The following is a 22,779-nucleotide window of genomic DNA, read 5'->3' on the forward strand; positions in this document are numbered from 1 at the left end:
GGAACTATACTGGGAACCCACTAACAGTTGATCTTTCTAAAGCCTATCTTTTCTCCCATCACTTCTTCCCCTCAAGGCTTATTGACGTGAGCTTTGTTGCATCCCCCACCCCAGTATCAGTGAGCTCCCCAAGTAAGACCACTACATTTGGGGTTTGAAAACAAGTATGATCAAGGCCCTTGACTGCAAAGTCACTGTTTAATGAAGACCCACTGCCAACAGCACATGGCTTTTGATCTGTTTTTCTGAAAGTCTGGGTGGGAAGTTTTCTCTCTCATCCAGTCAGTCCTACTGGAATATGAAAAAATGTATGCTCCTAGCTAACAGGAATAAAAAATGTATATGAGATGGTTTGGTTTAGCCTATGGACTGTCAGGGACAGCTGGAGAGCTAAGGTAGTTGTATCAGTTAGGATAGGCTAGGTTATGCTGAATTAATAAATAACCCCAAAACCTTCTAACACAGATTTATTTCTCATTTAAAAACTATGTCCCAAATAGATTAGCACAGGGTTCTGCTCATTAATTATCAGAATCCAAGAATGGTGATAATACCAGTGAAAGAGAACGTGGCAAATCATACACTAGCTCTTAAAATTTCTGCCCTGTGGTCATCTGAAAGGGTTCAGAGATATGTAAACACACCATGTGCTGACTGAAAAGAAATCCTGAATATCTGTGAAAAGTCCCAAAGACTACCAGACAGTGAAATGGTCCCATGGAGGGTCAAGCCTAGGCTCTTAACCTCATTAGCACCACTTTCTAAGCACCAGCAAAAGCTATGCTTATTGGAGACCTACTATGTGCCAAGTAATTTAGTAGTTACATTACACACTGCACTCAACATTTCTGCAATTAGTCGAAGGCCAATCAAACACCCAGTGAGTGACAGAAGCAGGGTTTCAAGCCAGGGTGTTCTAACCCCAAAGCCTTGGTTCTTTTCATGACACTGTCCATCTTCCCAACTAAGCAGCTACTTAATAGGCCCGGTTTCATCTAGCAATTCACAACAAAGACACAGAAAGAGTGGTCCTGCGAGAAGCTTTGACAGCATGCTGGGTGTCCACCTCACTGCCTGCAGCTTGTGGTGAGGAGGCAGAGCCAACATTTCTTTTCTGGAGCTGCGCAAATCCCCCAGTCCTTCACCCTCATCCTGGCCAAAGCCAGGGAAGCAACAAGCAAGCTCCCACCTAAGAAATTTTCTCCTAAGCAATTCCCCATCCAGTGCATTTATCAGTGTGATACTAAATAAGATGCGACTGCAAATAATTTAATTTTTAAAACGTAAGCTTCCTGTTGCCATAGATCAATTAAACCCTCTTGCTTTTATTGCCAGATTGACATGGTCATATTTATCACTGTTTCCTATGGGAACACTGCTCTGCCTGCTGTGTTCAACAAGCTAAGCAGGTAACCCACTCAAACCACTCAGGGCCCCTTGCGGGAGAGGAATGGGGCCACCAGGGAAAACTGTGCCCTGCCCCAGACAGGGGAGAGAGAAAACTGAAGCTGGAGCAACCCATTAAAGAGCTCTCTTTCCCTTGAGCAGATGAAGGAATCAACACTGGCTAAAGCACAGAATTCTCTTTACTAAACAGCAAAGTTAAATATAAATAAGCTCAAGGAAGAATTTAGGACAACAGACATTCTAAATGTTCTTGATAGCAGAAATTGGCACAACCTCTCTAGAGGGCAATCTGACATTTGTACCAAAGCTTCCCTGACAATTTTCTTTCTAGAAATTTGTCAAAGCAACTAATCAAAGATGTACTCATCAATGCACATTACAAGGATATTTACAATAGAGTTATTCATAACAGTGAAAATCTGGAAACAACCAACTTGTCCAACACTTAAAAATGACTTAAGAAACCATTAAAAATTATGATACAGTAAAGCATTTATTGAGATGGGAAAATTCTTCCAACACAAAGTGAACAACAGCATCATTTAAAAAAATATTTGGCATTATAAAAGACTAGGAAGACAATAAAATGTTAACAATGGTGATTTCTGGTTGGTAAGATCATCAGTGATTTGAAAGGAAGACGGTTTCCTTCATACCTTTATAAGTTTTCCAATATTTCTAAATTGACTATTATTGCTCTTATTAAGAAATTATCTTCAAAAATAAAGATCTTAAGTACAATTTCATGGACTCACAATCATTAACATAGTCAAGTTCAAGGAGTTAAATGTCACTCCTCCTGTCTGTTGTTACCCGATTAGCTCCCTTAAATCCTCTAACCTCATTCCAGGGTGGATGGCAGGACTCTGACCCTGGGAATTGCAACCAGGGAGCTCATCCCACTTCACAGTCACTGTAGCTGACCTGGTCCCCATCCAATCACAACAGGAAAAATCATATCCAGGCTGAAAGGGCAGAAGAGAGGAATGTTTGAGCCTTTTAAGGAAGCCAGAAATTTTATATTGGCCTGTTTTCTTGCTGCCCTTTCCAACTTCCAACCTGACAGTACACATGCTGGCTCCAGTAGCTTTAATTCCCCCCAGGACAGAGTCATAAAAACAATACAACCTGAAATCCATGACCTTCCACATAGAGAAGTAACCACTTTTCAGTTGGAAAATCCCACTGAGGCAGAGGGGAATTCACCATAGTTAACACAGGAGAGAAGACCCTAAGGTGTCATAGGAAGAAAGAAATATGTACAGTAACTTCAAACAAAAGTTCAGAGCTTATAAATCCATAACCACCCTTCCCTCCAACATGAACATGTGGCCATAGGAGAATCAGCAGAACTATCTCTTTTATGAATCAGATTAACAATGATGATGGTATATAGCTAATAATAAATGATAAAACAAACAAAGAAGGATGAGTGGTTGAAAACTGGTGCCTCTCTTTAAACTAACATCTTGGCAAGAAGATGCCCACATAAAAATCTGGCCACATGAGAAGAAGTTCATCTGAACAGACCAGTAACGAGTAGGGAGATTAAATAAATAATAAGAAATCTTCCAACAAAGAAAAGCACAGGACCTGATGGGTTCGCCAGTGAATTCTACCAAACATTTAAAGAAGAATTAATGTAAATCCTTCTCAAACTCTCCCAAAAAAATAGAAGAAGAAGGAGCACTTCCAAACTAATTTTACAAGGTCAGCAACACCCTGATATGAAAGCCAAACAAGGACACTACAAGAAAAGAAAATTGCAGGCTGATATCCCTAGTGAACATAGATGTAAAAACCCTCAACGATACTAGCAAACCAAATTCAACAGCACATTAAAAGGAACCTACACACATGATCAAGTGGGACTTATCTCTGAGATGTAAGGATGGTTCAAAATACACAAATCAATAAATGTTAATTACCACATGAACAGAATGAAGGATAAAAATCATATGATCTTCTCAACAGATGCAGAAAAAGTATTCAATAAAATTCAACATCGCTCACTGTAAAAACTCTCAACAAAATTAGATATAGAAGGAATTTACCTTAACATAATAAAGGTCATATATGACAAGCACATAGCTAATATCACACTCATGGTGAGAAGCTGACACTTTTCCTCTAAGACTAAAAATAAGGCAAGGATACCCACTCTTGGCATTTCTATTCAAAGTGTACTGGAAGTCCTAGAAGGAGCAATTAGGCAAGAAAAGGAAATAAAAAGCATCCAAATTGAAAAGGAACAAGTTAAATTACCCCTGTTTGCAGATAACATGATCTTATACATAGAAAACCCTAAAGACTCCACTAAAAGTAATAAATCAGAATTTATTAGTTAGGGGCCGGCCCCATGGCTCACTTGGGAGAGTGCAGCGCCGGCAGCACTGAGGCTGTGGGTTCAGATCCTATACAGGGATGGCCGGTGTGCTCACTGGCTGAGCGTGGTGCACACAACACCGTGTGAAGGATTGCGATCCCCTTACCGGTCAGAAAAGAAAAAAGAATTTATTAGTTCGAACTAATAAATTTGGTAAAGTTGCAGGATACAAAATCAACACACAAAAATCAGTTGCATTTCTATACACAATAACAAAAAAGCATCCAAAAAAGAAATTAAGAAAACAATCATCCCATTTGCGATAGCATCAAAAAATAAAATACAGTTTTTAGGAATAAAATTCCTAAGTGCTGAAGTGAAAGGCCTTAACACTGAAAACACTGATCGAAGAAACTAAAGAAGACACAAATAAATGGAAAGATATTCCATGTTCATGGTAGAAGAATTACTGTTGTGAAACTGACCATACAACCTAAAGTGATCAACAGATTCAATGTAATCTCTATCAAAATTTCAATGTCATTTTTCACAGAAACAGAAAAAAGCAATGCTAAAATTCATATATCCACAAAAGACCTGAAATAGCCAAAGACATATTGAGCAAAAAGAACAAAGCTGGAGGCATTATACTACCTACTTTCAAAATATACCACTAAGCTATAGTTATCAAAACACTGTGGTCCTAGTATAACACAGACATATATACCAATGGAACAAACCAACAGAGCCCAGAAGTAAATCCACACATTTACAGTTAATTGATCTTAGACAAAGGCACCAAGAACACACAAAGGGGAAAGAACAGTCTCTTCATTAACTGGTGCTGGGAAAACTAGATATCCACATGAAGAAGAATGAAACTGACCCTTATCTCACACCATATATGAAAATCAACTCAAAATAGATGAAAGACTTAAACATAATGTACTGTACAGCATGGTGTACAGTACAGTACAGTTAATATAACTGTATTATACACATGAAGTTTGCTAAGACAGTAGATCTTCAACGTTCTCATCCATCAAAAAAAAGGTAACTATTTGAGGTGATAAACATGGTAATTTTTAGCTTGAGTGTGGTAACCATCCCACAATGCATATATGAGGGTTCTTCAAAAAGTTCATGGACAAATTTGTACTGTATTTTAATTCTATTTTTCCATGAACTTTTTGAAGTACCCTCATATATCAAAACATCACGTTGTACATCATATATTCAATTTTTATTGTCAATTATACCTCAATAAAGCTAGAAAAAAATTAGAAAATGTCAATACAAGCTGAATCCCTTACCCAAAATGATTGAACCAGAAGTGTTTTGGATTTCAGATTTTTTTCAGATTTTGGAATATTTGCATATACATAATGAGATATCTTGGGTTTGGGACCCAAGTGTGAACACAAAATTCATTTATGCTTCATATATACCTTATACATTTAGCCTGAAGGTAACTTTATACAATATTTTCATAATTTTATGCATGAAACAAAGTTTGTGTATATTGAACCATCAGAAGGCAAAGGTGGGGCCGAGCCCGTGGCGCACTTGGTAGAGTGCTGCGCTGGGAGCGCGGCGACGCTCCCGCCGCGGGTTCGGATCCTATATAGGAATGACTGGTGCACTCACTGGCTGAGTGCCGGTCACGAAAAAACGACAAAAAAAAAAAAAAAAAAAAGAAGGCAAAGGTGTCACTATCTCGGCCACCCACATGAACAATCTACGGTTGTTTGGCATCACCATTATTCCTGACTCTGGTTTTATATGCTACCGATAAGCAATCACTTTCTTACACTTATTCACACATAAGTACTTAGTAAAAAATATGACATACCATTAATACACTGAAAAAATAATGTGTTCAGGGTAACTAAGCAGCAGCATCACCAGAACACCTGCCTCAGCTGTTACACAACAGCAGCAGCAAACAACACGCTTTCAGTCTACACCACGATGCTGCTGCGTTTTGATGAAAAGATTACTGTACACTGTATTTCATTTTTGTAGGTGAGAAGAAACATCAGAAGCAGTTGAGAGACCAGGAAGTGGGTCCTCTAGGAATGAGGCAGCATTCTGCTGAAAGGTTTTTAAAAAACAGTTGGATCTTTTTTCCTTTGGGGACACTGAATAAACTATGTGTTCTGTGCCTGCGTTTGGACTGCGACCCATCACAAGGTCAAGTGTGAAATTTTCCACTTGTGGCATCGTGGTGCTCAAAAAGTTTCAAATTTTAAAGCATTGTGGATTTCAGATTTTCAGACTAGGTTTCCTCAACCTGCCTATGCATGGAATACCCCTAGAAGACTACAGAAAACCTGAGTGATAGTAGTTAGCAGTGCAGAGGGGAGCTACAAGCCCAAAGGACAGAGGTGCAAAGAATTCCTTCTCCCTCTTTGAATGTTTGTTCCTTCTAAAGGTGGTGCCGTGTGCACGTATTAACTATTCAAAAAGCAAATAAATAGAACCCCTTTCCTGAAAACAAATTGTGGCTCAAAACACAAATGGACTGAAGCTGATCTTGCAACCTAGGGGAGTAGCAAAATTTGTATTAGAAGGGGTATTGCTTTGTTCAAGGCAATACCCTGATTCGACTCTTTGGATGCAAAAAGGAAGCTTGCAGAGGTGTTCTGAAAAGGAGGAGAGAGGGTTAATCTTTCTGTATAGAATGAATCAAGGAGAATTTCATGTTTCTGAAAGCAGCTCTGGGCAGGAGAGAAAGAGGCTGGGAGAGAGGCGTCCAGTCACATGCAGGAGGCCTGACCCTAAGGAGAGGCAGCACCAGGGAGACATTCTCCACAGCAAGGAGACCCCAAAAGACTTCCAGGAACACTGCTATCCCTAACTTTTCCCCTGCTATGTGCTACAATTGCCACCACCATGCCCACTACACTTTGAACTGGCAGTACTAGTCTATAATACATAACAATATGATGTTAGGCTTTGGAGAACTGAGGGGGATATCCTGAGTGGGGCCGGGCAGGCTGCCAAGAGGGAGAACAGCAGACAAGAGAGCCGAGAGACGGTCAGAGCAGGGAGCTGGGGTGAATCTGGGTGCAGGGCAGACTAACTGGGAAATATGCTCCCTGAAATCCCACGTCAATAGAGGGGGGCCTAGAGAGAGTACTTTTCTCCATTCCGGTCTGTAACTCCATCCAGCCTAAACAAGTTCTGATGGTCAGTGCTTCCTGAGCCTTAGACCTCTCTCCTCTGTCACTCATCCCTGCCTGAACTCACCTATGACCCAGTGTGGAGACCAAACACCGGTCCACACACGGACAAGAACAGGTTCCTGACCAGGTGCAATAGCTCCTCAAACTCAGCACTGTGGAAATTTCTTTCCTCTCAACACAGGAAAACACAACCCTTAACTGTTCTCCCTCTGAATCCACTTTACAGATCTCCTTCTCACTAAATTTTCCTGCATCCAGCACTCATCATTTCCTGTGATAAATCCTCACAGATCCAGCCCCTCAGAGCCAAGAGCCCCTTTTTCCACACATGCATACCCCCAAGGTCCAGCCCCTTCTCTGCCAAAGGCCCCTGGGTGTGACAAAGACGTCTCTGTTTCCTCAGACCTGAGAGCCCAGTCCCATGACCTGTACCCAGCCTCCTCAACCCACATCCAGGCTCCCAACAGCCATTTACAAGGCAACCACAACCCAAGCCACAATGCCCCAAGCCGCTGGAGGCCAGTCACACAGGAGGAACTCCTTCTAATGCCCAGGCAAAGGAACATTCTGCCTGAGTCCACTCCGGGGAGCTATTTAAAGAGCATACATGTCTCAGGCACAGTCCACTCCAGGCTGTCCACTGTCCTCTCCTGGGGTATTGGGACCAAAAACCATCTTTTATTTCTCTAGAGTCAGCATCTATTTATTTGGCCTCCTCTCGTTGCTGTGTATTACCTTGCAACTTTTCAGTTTCCATGTCTCCCCAGAGGCATAAAAACCCTTCGGGAATTGGGAAGAGAACACACACAGCAGCCGCTCTCTTTCTACCATAACCTTCCGGACACCCCTTTCCTAGAGACGACGCAGCTCAACGTGGCTGTGTGCTCCTGAATACCAGCCTGCAAAGCTCTGCTGGCTTAGCCTAAACTCAAATCCTCCTCTACCCACTGGTGCCTCCTTGACCTGAGTTTTGTCCATTTTCCTTCAAATTCTTAATCCTGCAGTATCCTGACTCAGAGGCTGGAAGAGAAAAGACCCCCAGGCCTAGAAACAGGAAAGTGCCTGAGCCCTAGAATAGGATTCAGTCTCCTCATCTCTCCTTCTACCCCAAGACAGCTTGTCCCACCCAGAGGACAGCACAGTTCCCAAGGAGCGCACTTAGGGAAAAAGCCCTGAGTGGAACTGGCTTGTTAAGAGGAAAAGCTACAGGCCGAGCCCATGGTGCACTTGGGAGAGAGCGGCGCTGGGAGGGCGGCGACGCTCCCGCCGCGGGTTCGGGTCCTATATAGGACTGGCCGGTGCACTCACTGGCTGAGTGCCGGTCACAAAAAAGACAAAAAAAAAAAAGAAAAAAAAAAAGAGGAAAAGCTACGACCCTGACCCCTGCTCATTTATCCCGTTGATACCTGCTTTCCAAGTACCCCCTACTTCCCTCCTCCAAGCCCCAAATGAGTCGCAATTCATAACCTTTTAGGAACTTTTTTTTTTTTTTTTTGTCGTTTTTTCGTGACCGGCACTCAGCCAGTGAGTGCACAGGTCAGTCCTATATAGGATCCGAACCCGCGGCGGGAGCGTCGCCGCGCTGCCAGCGCAGCACTCTACCAAGTGCGCCACGGGCTCGGCCCTTAGGAACCTTTTAATAACTGCCTATATTCTCCACTGGAATAATACACAAGATCACACTTACCTTTTGCCAAGATCAGAACGTTGTTAAAGAATTTCCCTCCCACCCACCCCTTGCCAACAGTGTTTGAATTCCTTTCAAAAACCATCTGGGAGAAATCATCATCACAAATATTTAAAGCTCCAATTCATAAAAAGGCAAAGGAAAGAAAACACACACATACACACCCCCTACCTGTGACTTGGCGAATGCTTTGGGAGATGGGCTTTCCCAAAAAGCATACCCAAATACCCCCAAAACACTCCTTCTGGCTCTATAGAGTATTTTGACTTGTTTGCATAGGCCTCATGAGAAAGGAAAAGAACAAAGTGAAATCAAGAGGGCCTCTCGTAGGACCTCACATAAGGCAGAGAATGCTCAAATGCTCACTACTTCTCCAGACTTACAAAATCATTTGAAGCAGAGTCCACCCTCTGCGGTGCGGTTCCACATGTCTCAGGGCCCTGTGCAGAATAAAAGGACACCCTACGCAGAGCTGGAACATTTGACTTTTATATCTGCCAGCCCTTAAGTACCCAGGGGGTACACTGGGCCTCCCAGGCCTGGCCTGCATCTTGTGAAGGTTACATACCTCAGAAGGTTAAAGCTCAGATCCAGCCTCTTTGCAAAATGTCCACAGTCTCTGCCAAGGTGCTCTGGAATTTCTCTGCAGTCTTGGCCTATGTAGGACACCTGGAAATTAAATGAAACAGAAACAATGTGGCAAATGGAAATCACCCAGCTGTTTACAACCCTGAGTCATTGATCTGATGATTGCTTCCACAACTTTAAATGCACACCCCTCACACACACACACACACAAAGGCCACATTTGTGACTGTTTTGCTGATCAAATCAGCTTTGGGGGCTTCAGGGTCTCTGCCAATAAATCCCTTTTCCTGGTACAGTTAGCATGATGGAGACTAGTTCCATCCAGCACAATGGAAATTGGACTAAAATTAGCCAGATTTAGGTGTCTGAAAGGAACCCCGATGTCAGAGTACATTGATATAATCGCAACAATCAGCCTCTCGCTCAGGGGCCTTTCCAATAGCTGCCCCTCTGCCTCTCCTTCTCTCTCTCCTCCACTGCCTATCCCCACCTCCCCCACAAATACCCTGTTATACCCTGCTATCGCTCACCTCATAAGCAACACAGCCGATGCACTTACCAGCATTGAACCTTCAGGGTGCTGGAATAAATAGAGTTGGACAAGAAAACCGCCCAGACTGCCAATCCCATCCTACTAACCCTGTGTGCACCACACTCCAAGCAAAGCTGACTTGAAAGTGACAGGGCAACATGTGGCTAGGGCTCCCAAGTCTCCCTCCTCCACAGAGCCTTTTGCAATCAACCCCACTCTGCTTACAGACCTGTTTCCTTAGATCTTATTCATTCGTTTATTGTTTATTATTATGTACCTACTGTATGCCCACATGTTAAAAGGCTGAACTGAAATTGATCCCAGAACTTCTGACTGTGAGATCAATGAGCTTTCTCACTTCCCCAACCACCCAGTTTTTGGAACCCATTTTTACAGACAGCACCCTGTGGGCAGATTGGCAACTAATTCTAAAACCCATAAAACAAACTCATGGGTCTGAGTTGGGCAGTGGGCTACAATACAGAATATATCCCTAAAGTACACCACCATCAACTTCCAGGTAAAAATTCAGGCCTGTCACATGGCTACAGCCTTAATCCAGTTCCCCTACAAGTCCACACTCTTCTATATACATATATAGATAGATAAAGATGTCTTAGAATGAGAGAGAGATTCCCCAAAGGGGTTATGTTTCCTAATGGGGAACAAGAATATGGTAGCCATCTCACATTCTCAGATTTTAGGTTGAACCACATGAATTACCCACATCCAATCCTTTTAGAACTACAAAACAGCACCTTCATATGGCTCAACCTAATACAAAAGCCACTGAATTCTGGTGCCATCAATTTTTCAAGTCATCTCTTAACCCTCTCCTATCCAATGGGGACAAACTGCTGGCAATACAATGCCCCATATTCCTTGTCTTTCCATTCACTCTCCTTCAGTAACTTTGTTCCAAGAGGAAAGAAAGTGGGGATAAGGGACAGAAAAATTGCTGACTCCAATAAAATAATTTTGACTCAGGAAGATACAAGCTAAAAAATAAAGAGCTCTAAGTTCAACCTAGCAATCTCCCCCTCTTTCTACATGAGACCCATCCTTCTTCAGAGCTCCTTGTGTAATAAAGTTCTGCTTCCAAGCTTAAACGGAAATCATACACTAAGGAGAGATTGGGGATATAAGTCCCCAATCAACCTGGGGACTTTGGTTTCCCTCAGGGTATCCACTCAATCAGCAGCTTCTTCTGTATTATAAGTTCTCATTGACCTCCCCACCCCCCACCACAGGCCCATGGTGCTCATCAGAAAACCCATCTCGTTCACCCTGGCCTGCATCACCATCTTGTATATATCATCATTATTCAAGACCTCTGTAATATATACAGAAGAGAAGTTGAGCTTTAGAAGTAGAAACTGAGAATGGCCAAGGACTAAATCTAGTAGGAATCCAGTTTGTCAAAACCCCTCATGTTTTATACAAGGACTTCCCAGAATAACACAACCTCTTAGTGATAGAGCCCAAACCAGGTCTACACCAATGAATAAGGGGTATATGGAATGCTCACAAATCCACACAAAGCTGTGGGTTTTCCTGATCAATGAATGTCCAAGGTGCATGTCATCATGTTTTGGCTTTAAAATAAATCTTCTTAGCTAAAACGGCAAGAACTACTCCAATGACACCACCCTGAAGGCCCAAGAAGTTTGTTAAAGCCTGGGAAAAAGAGGGGTACTTTCCCCTTTCTTCTGTAGGACTCTCCCTCAGAGGAAACAAGCACCAAGAAGACCTATTACCACGAAGCATTCCGATCACTTGCAACATGTCTGATGAGACTTTCATCAGCTTGTTTTATTACATGTCCTTAACCACACACCATCCCAGGAAAACTAAGCAAAACACAACTTGTTCTCATTCCACAGAGATGAAGACCAAGTCTCCAAAACTTAGCATGAGTACAAACTTGATAAGCAATCTGCATGCTTAGTTCACCCCTGTGGTAAACTGGAAGCTTTTAGAGATGAGAGTTAAGCCAACCAGACCAAAGGGCTCAAATCAGCTGGAAAAGGCTTTGAAGTGGCAAGCAGCCACTACCAGATATTCCAACCAACACTCATAACCAGAAGAGAGACTTATTTAAGAAGTACTTTTGAGTGGAAGACATTACCTCTCAGGGTGTCAGGAAGCTTCTTAGAGCACAGGACCACCTGATATAAGACACAAGGCCAGAAGAGCCAGGCCAAAAATAGTTCAGCAAATGGGAGAAGGGATGCAGAGACTAGTAGATCCTAAATGGCATAGAAGCAAATCCAGAACTAGAAGTCATTGCACTTAGTCAACTATCCTGATTTAGACTGAACTGAGGAACAAACTTTTGAACTTTTAGTTTTCCTCCTTTCACAATTTTTACCCCAAGACTTCCACCCTATATGGAATGATACAAGGAAAAAACACCATTACCAGGGAAATGAAAATATATTGCGTCAAAGACCCCTACAGAGAGGAACACCAGAGAGGAACAGGAAAAAGTCTGAAAGGGATCCCCACCATTTACACACCCAATGCCTGTGAGCAGAAGCTGCAGAATATGACCAAACTGCAGAAGACTGCAGGTTTCTTTTTGCAGTTGGGACAGTGTGGCTCCCAGGGCACTTCTGGGGATGGTGGGTTTGTCAGTAGTCAGACTGAGAGGAGATTATTTTATGATGACTGCCCATAGCTAGGCGTGGGAGAGCCTCAATTTTAAAAACGTAGTACTGGAAGCTCTGTCAGAATAGAGTCCCTGGGTCTAGGTTTGAGTCCCTGTGATGCTACTTAGCAGCTGTGTTATCTGGGATGAGTTACAATCTCATGCAGTCTCTGTTTCCTCTTCTGTAACTAGTTTAACACTAACTGCCTCCAAAGGTGTTAAGACTAATTTAACATCTAACATATATTAAATGCCTACCATGTGCCTATTAGTATTATCTCTTCAATCATCATAAAACACCCCATGAGCCACATATTATCATCCCTGTAGTGGACTGAATTATGTCCTCCCAAAACTCACTGAAGCTTGAATTGTGCCCCCCAAGTTTTACATATTAGAAACTTAGCCCCCACTGTGACTGTTAAGAGGGTGGGAAATCCTATTATGGTAATTGAAAGGAGGAGCCTTGAAGAGGTGATTGGATCGTAGGACCATGCAGTAGTGAATGGATTAAAAATGGTGGTCTGGGGCATGGTTCTGAGGGCTTTAAAAGGAGAGAGAAGAGAGTCTCTCTTGCTCTCTCTGCTTCCACCATCTTGCAATGTGAGATCACTGGGTCACTGTTTCCACCACCGGATGGATTTTGGACTTCCCAGCCTCAGAAACTGTAAGCAATAAATTTCATTTTCTTATAAATTACCCAGTTCCATGTATTTTGTTACAAGCAAAAAAACCAAACTAATACAATCCCCATTTTACTTATAGGAATGAGATAACATATTAAAAGCACACAGCACTGTCCTTGGCTCCTAGTGGCCACTTGGTTAAATAGTTGTTGAACCAGATCAATAGCACTACGGTAGGGATTTGTTATTCCAATATCTTTTGGGCACAAGATTTTAGTGCCCAAATTCCAAGCTTGCATTTGTGTCTACAATTGTATTGATGCCACTTCTTTGTCATAAGCTAGTGGAAAAGTAAGAGAGAGGACTTAATGCTGAATATTAGTGATGCATTCAGGCCAAGAGAAGCCAAATGAAATCAGACCCACATTGAATGAAAAGACTTTACAGAGAAAAGTGATGGGAAGACTGCAACACCCCCAAGCATGTGGTATTATAGGCCTGTGAAGGCCCTAAAAACCAACTCAACAGCAGTCAGACCAGACTGGTTTTTAAAGTAGTGACCTAGCTTCAGCCAAACAACATTATCCATCTCATTAAACGATTTATTTTAATTTTATTGGGTTTTTTTTTTCTTTGTGCTTAAACCATTCCTTTACTTGGGACTTATGGGTCTCTAAATATGAAAAAGTTATATCTGGTTTTATGTTTTTATATTTGAGGGACATTGTAATAACAACAACATCAACAACATAGCTCAAAGGAAGTTTTCCCCCGCCCTTTAAGAAAGATCAACCAGAGTTTGAGAAGTACCATGCTACACACATTCAATTGCTACCTCTTATAACGGCTGCCATTATAAATCGCTTGGGGCAGAATGCTAACAATTACCCTAACCCCAGGGACAGACACTCAAATCCACCAACCCAGGCAGTTTAGTAAATGGGGCACTAACACCCTGGAGCATTTACCCAACCTGCCTTCATAGCTCCTCCACAGACAGCTCCATCTTTTAAAAACAGTCTAAAATATCTCACCCACATTTCAGTGAATGCCCTTGGGCTTTCTGAAGTAAACTAAGAACAAGAGGTTCAAGAAAAATCAAGTTTGGGAAATGGGGAAAGAAAAAAGGAAAAGGAGGCACAGGAAAGTTCTCAGCCCCACTGTCAAGTCCTCCATGAACTCACAAGAAGTTACATCCAGAGAATGATAGATCTGAAAATGCAGGGATGGGCGGGAGGGGGGGGGGGAGACATAGGGGAGGGGCACCTTCCCCAGGCAGATACTCAAAAAGAAGGCAGAGACCCTCTTGTCCAGCCCCTCCCTCTAGGCAGTCATGTTAACTCCCAGAAGCCTCTTTTCCTTGCCGGCTGAATAAAAACCAGCCATTTTTAATCTTTCCCGCAGGCTGGTCCCTCCCTGGCCCGCTCACATCTGAACTCTGGACCTTCTCTCCAGTTCTCGCCTCATGGGTTGTGTGTGAATCTAGGGACAGAGCCAGCATTTCTAGGAAACAAAACTCTGTTAAAGGGGAGGTGCAGAGGGACAATGAAAGGGCTAATTTCCAACAACACCCAGCACAGTCCCTGGTGCACAATAGGCACTCAATAAATACATGTAATTGAAAAAATGACAGGTCTCCGGAAAAAAAGGAACAGGCAGTGGCCAGCTTGATGAGATGCACAGTTGGCCCTCGTGGCATCTGCAGGAGTTGTAAAACCCCTAGAACTCTAAGGAAGAATCATTCATTCCCTTTCGTCCAAAGTAATCTCAAAATCCAATTGTACCTGACACTACCTGCCTTAGGCAACCCAAGGGGAGAGCTTCAAAAACTCAGAAATATTTCTCCAGGGTGTGTAGAGAAAGGTGGGAAGTAGAGGGGGCTGGCTTAATCAGAGAGCAGAGAAGAGGTTTAAGATGAGACCTGGCTTTCCCAACAAAGACACCGGGCCCCAGCGTGGCTGAGTTCATCCCTCCAGCAATGACTAAAAAAAATACCTGAGGCTTCACTACAGGGCTGAAAGCATGTGAGGCTGGGTGTCTATCAGCCCGGGTTGAAATGGAGTGTTGCCATTCTCCACAGACACTTGTTCAAGAGATGAGGTGCGGGTAAAACTGTGGAGTACGGTGGCCTCCCACCAACCTCTGGTAAGGAGCCCGTGCTTACGGCAGAGCCCAGTCAGCGGCGGGGCCCACCGCCCCCACCTGGGGATTAGGATTTTCACTGTGACTTTGGTGGCCCTCGGCACTTTTGCCTACACGGGCCCCTTCTTCCGTTTATAAATAAATGTACATTTTACAACTCATTGGTATAAAGACGCATATATTAACGTTATATATCTATACTCTTTTGAACCAGAAGTTTTCTAGATGCAGATTACGGACGAAATTAAAACATGTCCTGTGGACCCCGCAAAGTACCGTGGACCGTCGAGCACGGCGCCTGCTGTGCCCGACGGAGAAGTTGTCCCACCGCCCCTGCTCGGTGAGGCTCTAGGAACAGAGGGAGGCGGAGGGGACCGAAGGCTCGTCTTCCCACACAGCCAGGGGGTGTGCCAGGCCCGAAATGGGGTCTGTCCTCCCCACACCGGGGCAGGCCTGGCCACCGGACACTCCGCACCTGCAGACGCAGCCCGCTGGGCGGGGCAGGAGCGCTGGCTCAGCCCCGCGGTCCCCACACGGGCCGTGTCCCGGGCGGGGGCGGGGCTCGCTCGGGCGGACTTACTTGAGTTCCACTGACCACGAGCCCGGCCATGGCGGACCGGGCGGGCGGGGCGGGCGCGCGGCGGCGGCGGCGGCGGCGGCGGGGCGCGCGGGCGGGCGGGGCGCGCAGTTCCGCGCCGGGCGGTCAGCTGACCGGGCGGAAGGCGGAGGCGTGGGTCTGGCGCGCCGGCCTGGCGCTCCGACCTCCGCTCAGCTGCGCGCCGCCGCCGCCGCCGCCGCCGCCGCCGCCGCCGCCTCGGCCCGGCCCTCGTGCAGGTGAGCCTCCGCCGCCCGGCCGCGCTCTGCGACAGGTGGCCTGCTGCCGTCGCGCCCCGACGGCGTGGGTGACTCCTCGACGTCCCCGGGGCGCCCCCACCGCCGCCGGCGTCCCAGGGCCCTTCGCCCCAGGAGGTCTTCCAGAACTGCGTGCCCACAAGTTTACTGCGTTAGTGGCGTTAGCTCGTGGCGGGCCGGGATGGGGGTGGGGTGCGGGGATTCCTACCAGGGGCTTAGAGAGCAGGGCCTTTCCTAAGTTTCGCAATCCAGGCTGCGTAACTGCCCACAGCTGCCGGGAGGAGGGGCCCCTTCGCCTCACTCCCTCCCCAGCGCTGGTGGGAGGGGGCGTCGGAGGGTTGAAAGGACCCCTGAGGGGGCGTAGGGGCGGGCAGGCTGGGTTCCTTGTAAGTAACATGCAGGCTCGGCCACCCCCGCCCTCTCCGTGTGGCCTCCAGAAGCTGACAGTAATAAACCCTGAGGAAGGAGAATGGAATGATGTCCCCAAATATCAGGCTTCTCTTATTCTCCCCCTCCTCAGAGGGAAAAGATACTAGGGTCCTTCACGAAGTTCGTGGAAAAATAGAGTTATAAGGTAATACGAATCTTTCCATGAACTGTTTGGAGACCTCTCGTCTTTGTGAGTCTCAAAGTCATCAATGGGGGCAGTTCTGCTCCCCCCACCCCAAACACACACACTCACTCCCGCCGGCCCACCCCCCCATCTGGAAGTAAGAGGGGGCCGTGGCTGCCTCCCCACACACACACACTCACTCCCGCCGGCCCGCCCCCACCTGGAAGTAAGAGGGGGCCGTGGCTGCCTCCCCACACACACACACTCACTCCCGCCGGCCCGCCCCCATCTGGAAGTAAGAGGGGGCCGTGGCTGCCTCCCCACACACACACACTCACTCCCGCCGGCCCGCCCCCACCTGGAAGTAAGAGGGGGCCGTGGCTGCCTCCCCACACACCCACTCCCGCCGGCCCGCCCCCCACCTGGAAGTAAGAGGGGGCCGTGGCTGCCTCCCCACACACCCACTCCCGCCGGCCCGCCCCCCACCTGGAAGTAAGAGGGGGCCGTGGCTGCCTCCCCACACACGCACTCACTCCCGCCGGCCTACCCCCCATCTGGAAGTAAGAGGTGGCCATGGCTGCCTCACCACACACACACTCACTCCCGCCGGCCCACCCCCATCTGGAAGTAAGAGGGGGCCGTGGCTGCCTCCCGTCTGCATGAAATCTGGCCCAGTGGGCAGGTAACTCCCGAAGCGCATGCCTTTCCTCCTCTGGAAGGATCAGAATTTTCTCCCAGGCTTTCCAAAAAGGTGGTGGTGGTGGTGGGTTTTGGCTTCATTTATTTACTTATTTAAATTGTACATTTTCCTGGGGTACGGTTTGTTGTTTCCGCACATGCATATGTTGTATGATGAGCAACTCTCTCACCTAAGCATTTATCATTTCTTTGTGGTTATAACGTTCAAGATCCTCCTTTCTGGCTATCTGGAAATAAACAATACAATATTATCGTTTTTCTTTTCTTATTGAAAAACAATTGATTAAACATTTGTGGGGTACAGAGTTGAATATCAATACCTGTGTGCAATGTGTGGTGATCATATGAGGGTTCTTGGTATGTTCACCATTATAAAACGAAATCATTCCTTGTGTCCGTTAACCCATTTCTCCCTAGCCACCCCCTACCCCTCTTCCCACCTCTAGTAACCACAGCTCTGTTTTCTCTTTCTGAAGGTCATACAATATTGTCACTCTAGAGCACCGGAACTTATTCTTCCTCTCCAACTGTAACTTTGTACCCATTCACCAACCTCTCCCCATCCGTCCTTTCCCCTCCCTTCCCCTGCCTCTGGTATCCACTATTCTACTACTTTTTTTCTTTTTAATTTATTTTTTCTCAACTGACCCATGACAATTGTATATATTTACAGAGTGCAATGTGGCATTTGGGTACATTTATACAGTGTGCAATGATCATATCAGAGCAGGTAGCATATCACCTTAAACATTTGTCACTTCTTTGTGCTAAAAACATTCAAAATCCTTTCAGTTAGCTCCCCGAAGTTGTTGACTGTAGTCTCCCTATATTGCCATGGAGCACTAGATCTTATTCTTCCTCTCTCTCCACAATTTTGTATCCGTTGACCATCCTCTCCGCATCTCTCCTCCTCCCTTTCCTTACCAGTCTCTAGTAACCACTACACTACTCTCTACATCTTTGAGATCACATTTAGCTTCTACATATGAGTGAGAACATGCAGTATTTTTCTTTCTGTGCCTGGCTTACTTCACTTAACATAATTTTCTCCAAGCTTATTCATGCTGTTGCAAATGGCAGGATTTCACAGGATTTTTAATGTCTGAGTAGTATTCCATTGTACCATATATTCCACATTTTCTTTATCCAGTCATCTGTTGATGGACATTTACAATGGTTCCAAATCTTGGCTATTATGAATAGAGCTGTGATAAACACAGGAGTGCCGTGTCTGTTCAACATGTTGATTTCCTTTCCTTTGGGTATATACCCAGTAGTGAGATTGCTGGATCATATGGTAGATCTACCTGGAGTTCTTTGAGAAACCTCCATACTGTTTTCCACAATGGCTGTGCTAATTTACAGTCCCACCAACCGTGTATAAGGGTTCCCCTTTTCATGCATCCTTGCCGTTGTTATTTTCTTTTTGATTATAGCCAGTCTAACTGGGGTGATCTCCCTCCCTATTCTTGCCTTCCCACCTCCACTGCCAGGATATGCAAAGTTACTACCAGGTACCAATTGATTGTTATCATCCACTCCATATTGCAGCTAAGAGCCAGCCTTGATGGCCTCTCCACACTGCTCCCTTCATACCAATGGGTAGAGGCCATTCAAACAGAGAAAGGAAAACTGAGTCCTGATGTGCCAGACTCCTGGTCTCACACACATTGCAGGTACCTCAACTCAGTAAGCCTACTGATTATTGTAGCTCCCCCATTTCTTCGAGGGGGATGTCCATAGGGCTTTTATTTTTATTGTTCTCTGTGTCTAAGCAGCATTTAGAAGTCCTGGTTGTGCAGCTGATGATGACAATTATCACTGCGGTTAAGCATTTTGTGGTTACCATTGTGGTCTCTCAGACAGCCCTGGTCCTAACACGTTGTTAGGGCAGCATTCTGATGAGAAGTGTTGACCTGCCTGCCTCTCTCCCTGCCAGGAGGGCCAGACACAGCAAAGTGGAGCCGTAGGAATGAAGACGTGACTGTGTTTACATTGGGGGTTTCAGGAAACGCTGCAACGAAAGGTCTCACAGGCCAAAAAGGAAAGCTTACCCTCCAGAGGTGAGGGGATCAAAGGGGACCTTCTAAGGCCTGCTGCCCCAAGGATGGCCCCTCTTCTCTGCTGGACACACCCTCTCTGGTCCATCATCCACTTTTGTCTGCCTTTCCTGCCTGAAAAGGAGGAAGTGGCCTGGGGCCAGAAAATCATGATACCCTGCACTCCCAGCTGTCTTTTACCTTGGCCTTCCTACGAGGGCTTTGGCTTCATGGAACCAGGCCCAAACCTAGTTGAAGGTGAGTTGGAGAACTGTGCTCCCTTCCCCCACAGGAAGGGGGTTGCTGGAGGTCATCTCATCCATGCCCCTGCCTCCATACACAGCAACATCTGCTGAGCGTACACTGTTCTGCAGACACTATCTACCGATGACACTCAAGTGGGCAGGGGTCTTTTCCCACTCTCTAGATGCCCTCACTACTGCTCCCTCTTCAACATAGCCCCAGGGTGACCATTCTAAAAGCCCAGTTTGAAACTACCTAAAATCTTTCTATGGCTCTCAATAACTGATAACACAGTCCAAAATCTCTAGTATGTTCCTCAAGATTTCTTATAATCCCATCAATCCTTACCTCTCCAGCCTCCTTTCCCATGCCTGTGTCCACTCAGTGAACACATCAAGAAGGATCATGTGGGGAAATCACAAAAAATAAAGTTTAGAATAGTTCAGATTGAGGCAAGCTTTAGTGTTTGAAATGTAAATGGATAACAATAGGGTGCTGTTGAAAGTTCTTGAACAGAATAGTTGTCTTTATTCAGGCTGCTGTAACAAAATACCATAGACTGGATGGCTTGTAAAAAACAGAAATTTATTTCTCTCAGTTCTGGAGGCTGGGAAATGCAAGAACAAGGCACCGACAGATTCCACGTGTGGTGAGGGTTCACTTTCTGGTTTATAGACACCCGTCTTCCCCGTCTTCTTGCTGTGACCTCACATGGTGGAAGGGATCAGCTAGCTCTCTGGGGTCTCTTTTATAGGGGCACTAATCCCATTGATTAGGGCTCCACCCTCATGACCTAATCACCTCCCAAAGGCCCCACCTGCAAATACCATCACTTTGGGGGTCAGGATTTCAACATATGAATTTCAGGGGTTGGTGGGGTGGGAGGGACACAAACATTTAGACTGTAGCAGTAATAATTTCCTGAATGTAGTTAAGGGAGGACTCCAGCAGAAACAAACTAGATTTTCCTCTCCTTACTCTTCTTAGTTTTGGGAAGTTAATCTTCAGAACAGAAGAACGAGGAGACAAAGGAGAAGGGGGAAGGAGAAAAGAAGGACAGGAAGAGGGAGAGGAGGGAAAGGAGAAAAAGAAAAGAATCTGTGTCCCTGGGCTGAGGAAGATTGGAGGGGGAGAGAGGGACATCCTTCTACCTCCTCATCACCTTCTGGAACAAAAAGGAAAATTAAATAGGAATAGTGATGGTAAAGTTCTTCGGGGAACATGGCCTTCCCTTGGGAGGGGGCAGAGCAGAGAAACACTGAGATAGGGCTGACCCAGGAGGTGGACAAATGATTCCACTGGAATACAAGGAGTTTACGAGAATGAACCAAGGAGACAAGTCTTGTAGGGGCTTCTTTTGGAACACAACTTTTTCCACTCCTGCCCCAGGATCACTAAGGGACAAGGAGGACTCACGCAGTCATCTGGATTCTTCCTCAGGCCCCTCACCACATTCCATGGCCAATTGGAAGTGAGTGAGCTGCAAGCTTACCCCATCCTGCCCCATTTTATTCCACAGCTCTTCTGCCCCAGCTCCCAAGGACCAGGCACTGCGCTGGGCACTGGAGATATATGTGAATAGTACACCATTCAGAAGAGACAGTCACACTTGCGTGCAGACATTTGCAGTACCGTGTCAACAAGAAGTGCTGCAGTTGTGATCCTATTTTCTGAACCCAAAATGGAGGCACAAAGCCCAATTTGTACAAGTGCACCTACGAGGGCCACAAAACAGAAAGTTCAAATGAGACCTGGGCTGGACATCCTGGGCCTATGAATTCTGGAGCTCTACCAGGCACATGGACAGCGAGAAGGCGCAACATGTACAAGTGGACATTTCCTTCTAGCCCTCTGTGAAGAGGGCGATATTTCATTCCTACTGTCATTATTGTTGTTGTTATTATTCTTTGGCAGAAGAGGCCCTTTCCCTTCAAGTCCTTCCTCCATCACATTCCTGAGGACAAAAAGGAAGATCCTGTTTATTTCCAATCAAGGAAGTTGATTCTGGGGTCGGCCAGAACCAGTGAAACAGGAACTGATTCCTTAAATCTTCCAATGCTGTGCATTAGCAACTGCGAGGACAGGGCCAGTTAGTTTTGTTAACATTCCTACCTATCCTTAGTCGAATTTCTCTTTAGCCTGGCCTCATTTTTTTCAGGCCCAGCCCCTGGGAAGGTTAAGACGGTTGCTGTAATTAATCATGCCCTAGCCCCTAGTTCAGACTCACTACATTCCGATTTCAATTTAAAAAAAAAAAAAAGCTGGATGTCTGCATATGAAATGTTCTTTGTTGCTAAATGTTCTTTGTCAGCCTAAAGGAGGGAGTTTAGGAAGTGCAGAAAAGAGGAGGGTTTTCCAGGGCCCTCTTTGAAATATTTGCATATGTGTGAAGGGATTGAGGGTGATCTATACTCTAAGACACTTCCAATATCTCCCAATCAGAACATACTGGATTTTTAAAATGTATATTAAATACAGTCATAATATCTGGCATGAGTATCTATACCACAAATGTTAGTTTATTATTTACTACTATTATTAATTATTATTTCTCAGTGTCTCTAGTTACCCTTCTTTTTGGGTCTTAACAGGTTTGTTGTTTCTCTATTAAAATGCAAACATGAGCAGGGAGTGGGGAAGGGAGTATGTTTGGGGAAGATGGGAGTAGAAAAGGGGCTTCTGCTTGGCACTCCGTTTCTGTGATTTCTGCAACATACATAGACTACATTTGTAATTAAAAATAAGAAAGGCAGAGATTGGCATGAAAGGGGCAGCTAAAAGAATTTACCTCTAAAATTACTATCTGCTAATCTCTTAGCATTATTTGCACAAATGCTGAAAACAGCAATGAGAAACAAATCATATTTCCCAATTTGCCTGGAACTTGCTGAATAATGCAAGCTGTTGGCTGGGCACAGGAGGCAGTTAGTTATCTCTGACCTGGAGGGGAGAGGCTCATATTGGGACTTTTTGAGAGAGAAGGAGAAGAGAACATTGACCCCAAAAAGCTGCCCAACTATATATTTCCAGTGGGGGCACCTTTCCAGAATTCCAAGTTGGCTTGGAGAGGTTCTGCCACTTGGAAGTTGGGGAAGGGCTCCCCCCACCCTCAATTAAGATATACGGAACTTGGCAGTACTTCACTAAGGTGATGTCCTACCATCTGTATTTTTCTCAAGGACCCCCCCCCAAGTAATTTGGATTTGTGATCATCCAAAACACTGCTTTAGAAATCTTCGATTCCAAA

General features: G+C 45.3%; 1 protein-coding gene across 4 annotated transcripts in view; it reads right to left on the minus strand.

Annotated features, from left to right (window-relative positions):
* Positions 1 to 15,795, minus strand: part of LRMDA (leucine rich melanocyte differentiation associated) — a 1,115,169-nt gene extending 1,099,374 nt beyond the window's left edge. For all 4 annotated transcript variants that reach the window (XM_063103067.1, XM_063103065.1, XM_063103066.1 and 1 more), the window contains exons 1-2: positions 15,727 to 15,795; positions 9,177 to 9,277 (exon numbers count right to left, since the gene is read on the minus strand). In XM_063103067.1, the coding sequence (XP_062959137.1) occupies positions 9,177 to 9,277; positions 15,727 to 15,756 (131 nt within the window). In that variant the 5' untranslated portion in view covers positions 15,757 to 15,795. The remainder of the gene's footprint in view (positions 1 to 9,176; positions 9,278 to 15,726) is intronic.
* Between the last annotated feature and the right edge of the window lie 6,984 nt (positions 15,796 to 22,779).

This window comes from Cynocephalus volans, chromosome 7 (genome assembly GCF_027409185.1).
Source record: "Cynocephalus volans isolate mCynVol1 chromosome 7, mCynVol1.pri, whole genome shotgun sequence".
Lineage (NCBI taxonomy): Eukaryota > Metazoa > Chordata > Mammalia > Dermoptera > Cynocephalidae > Cynocephalus > Cynocephalus volans.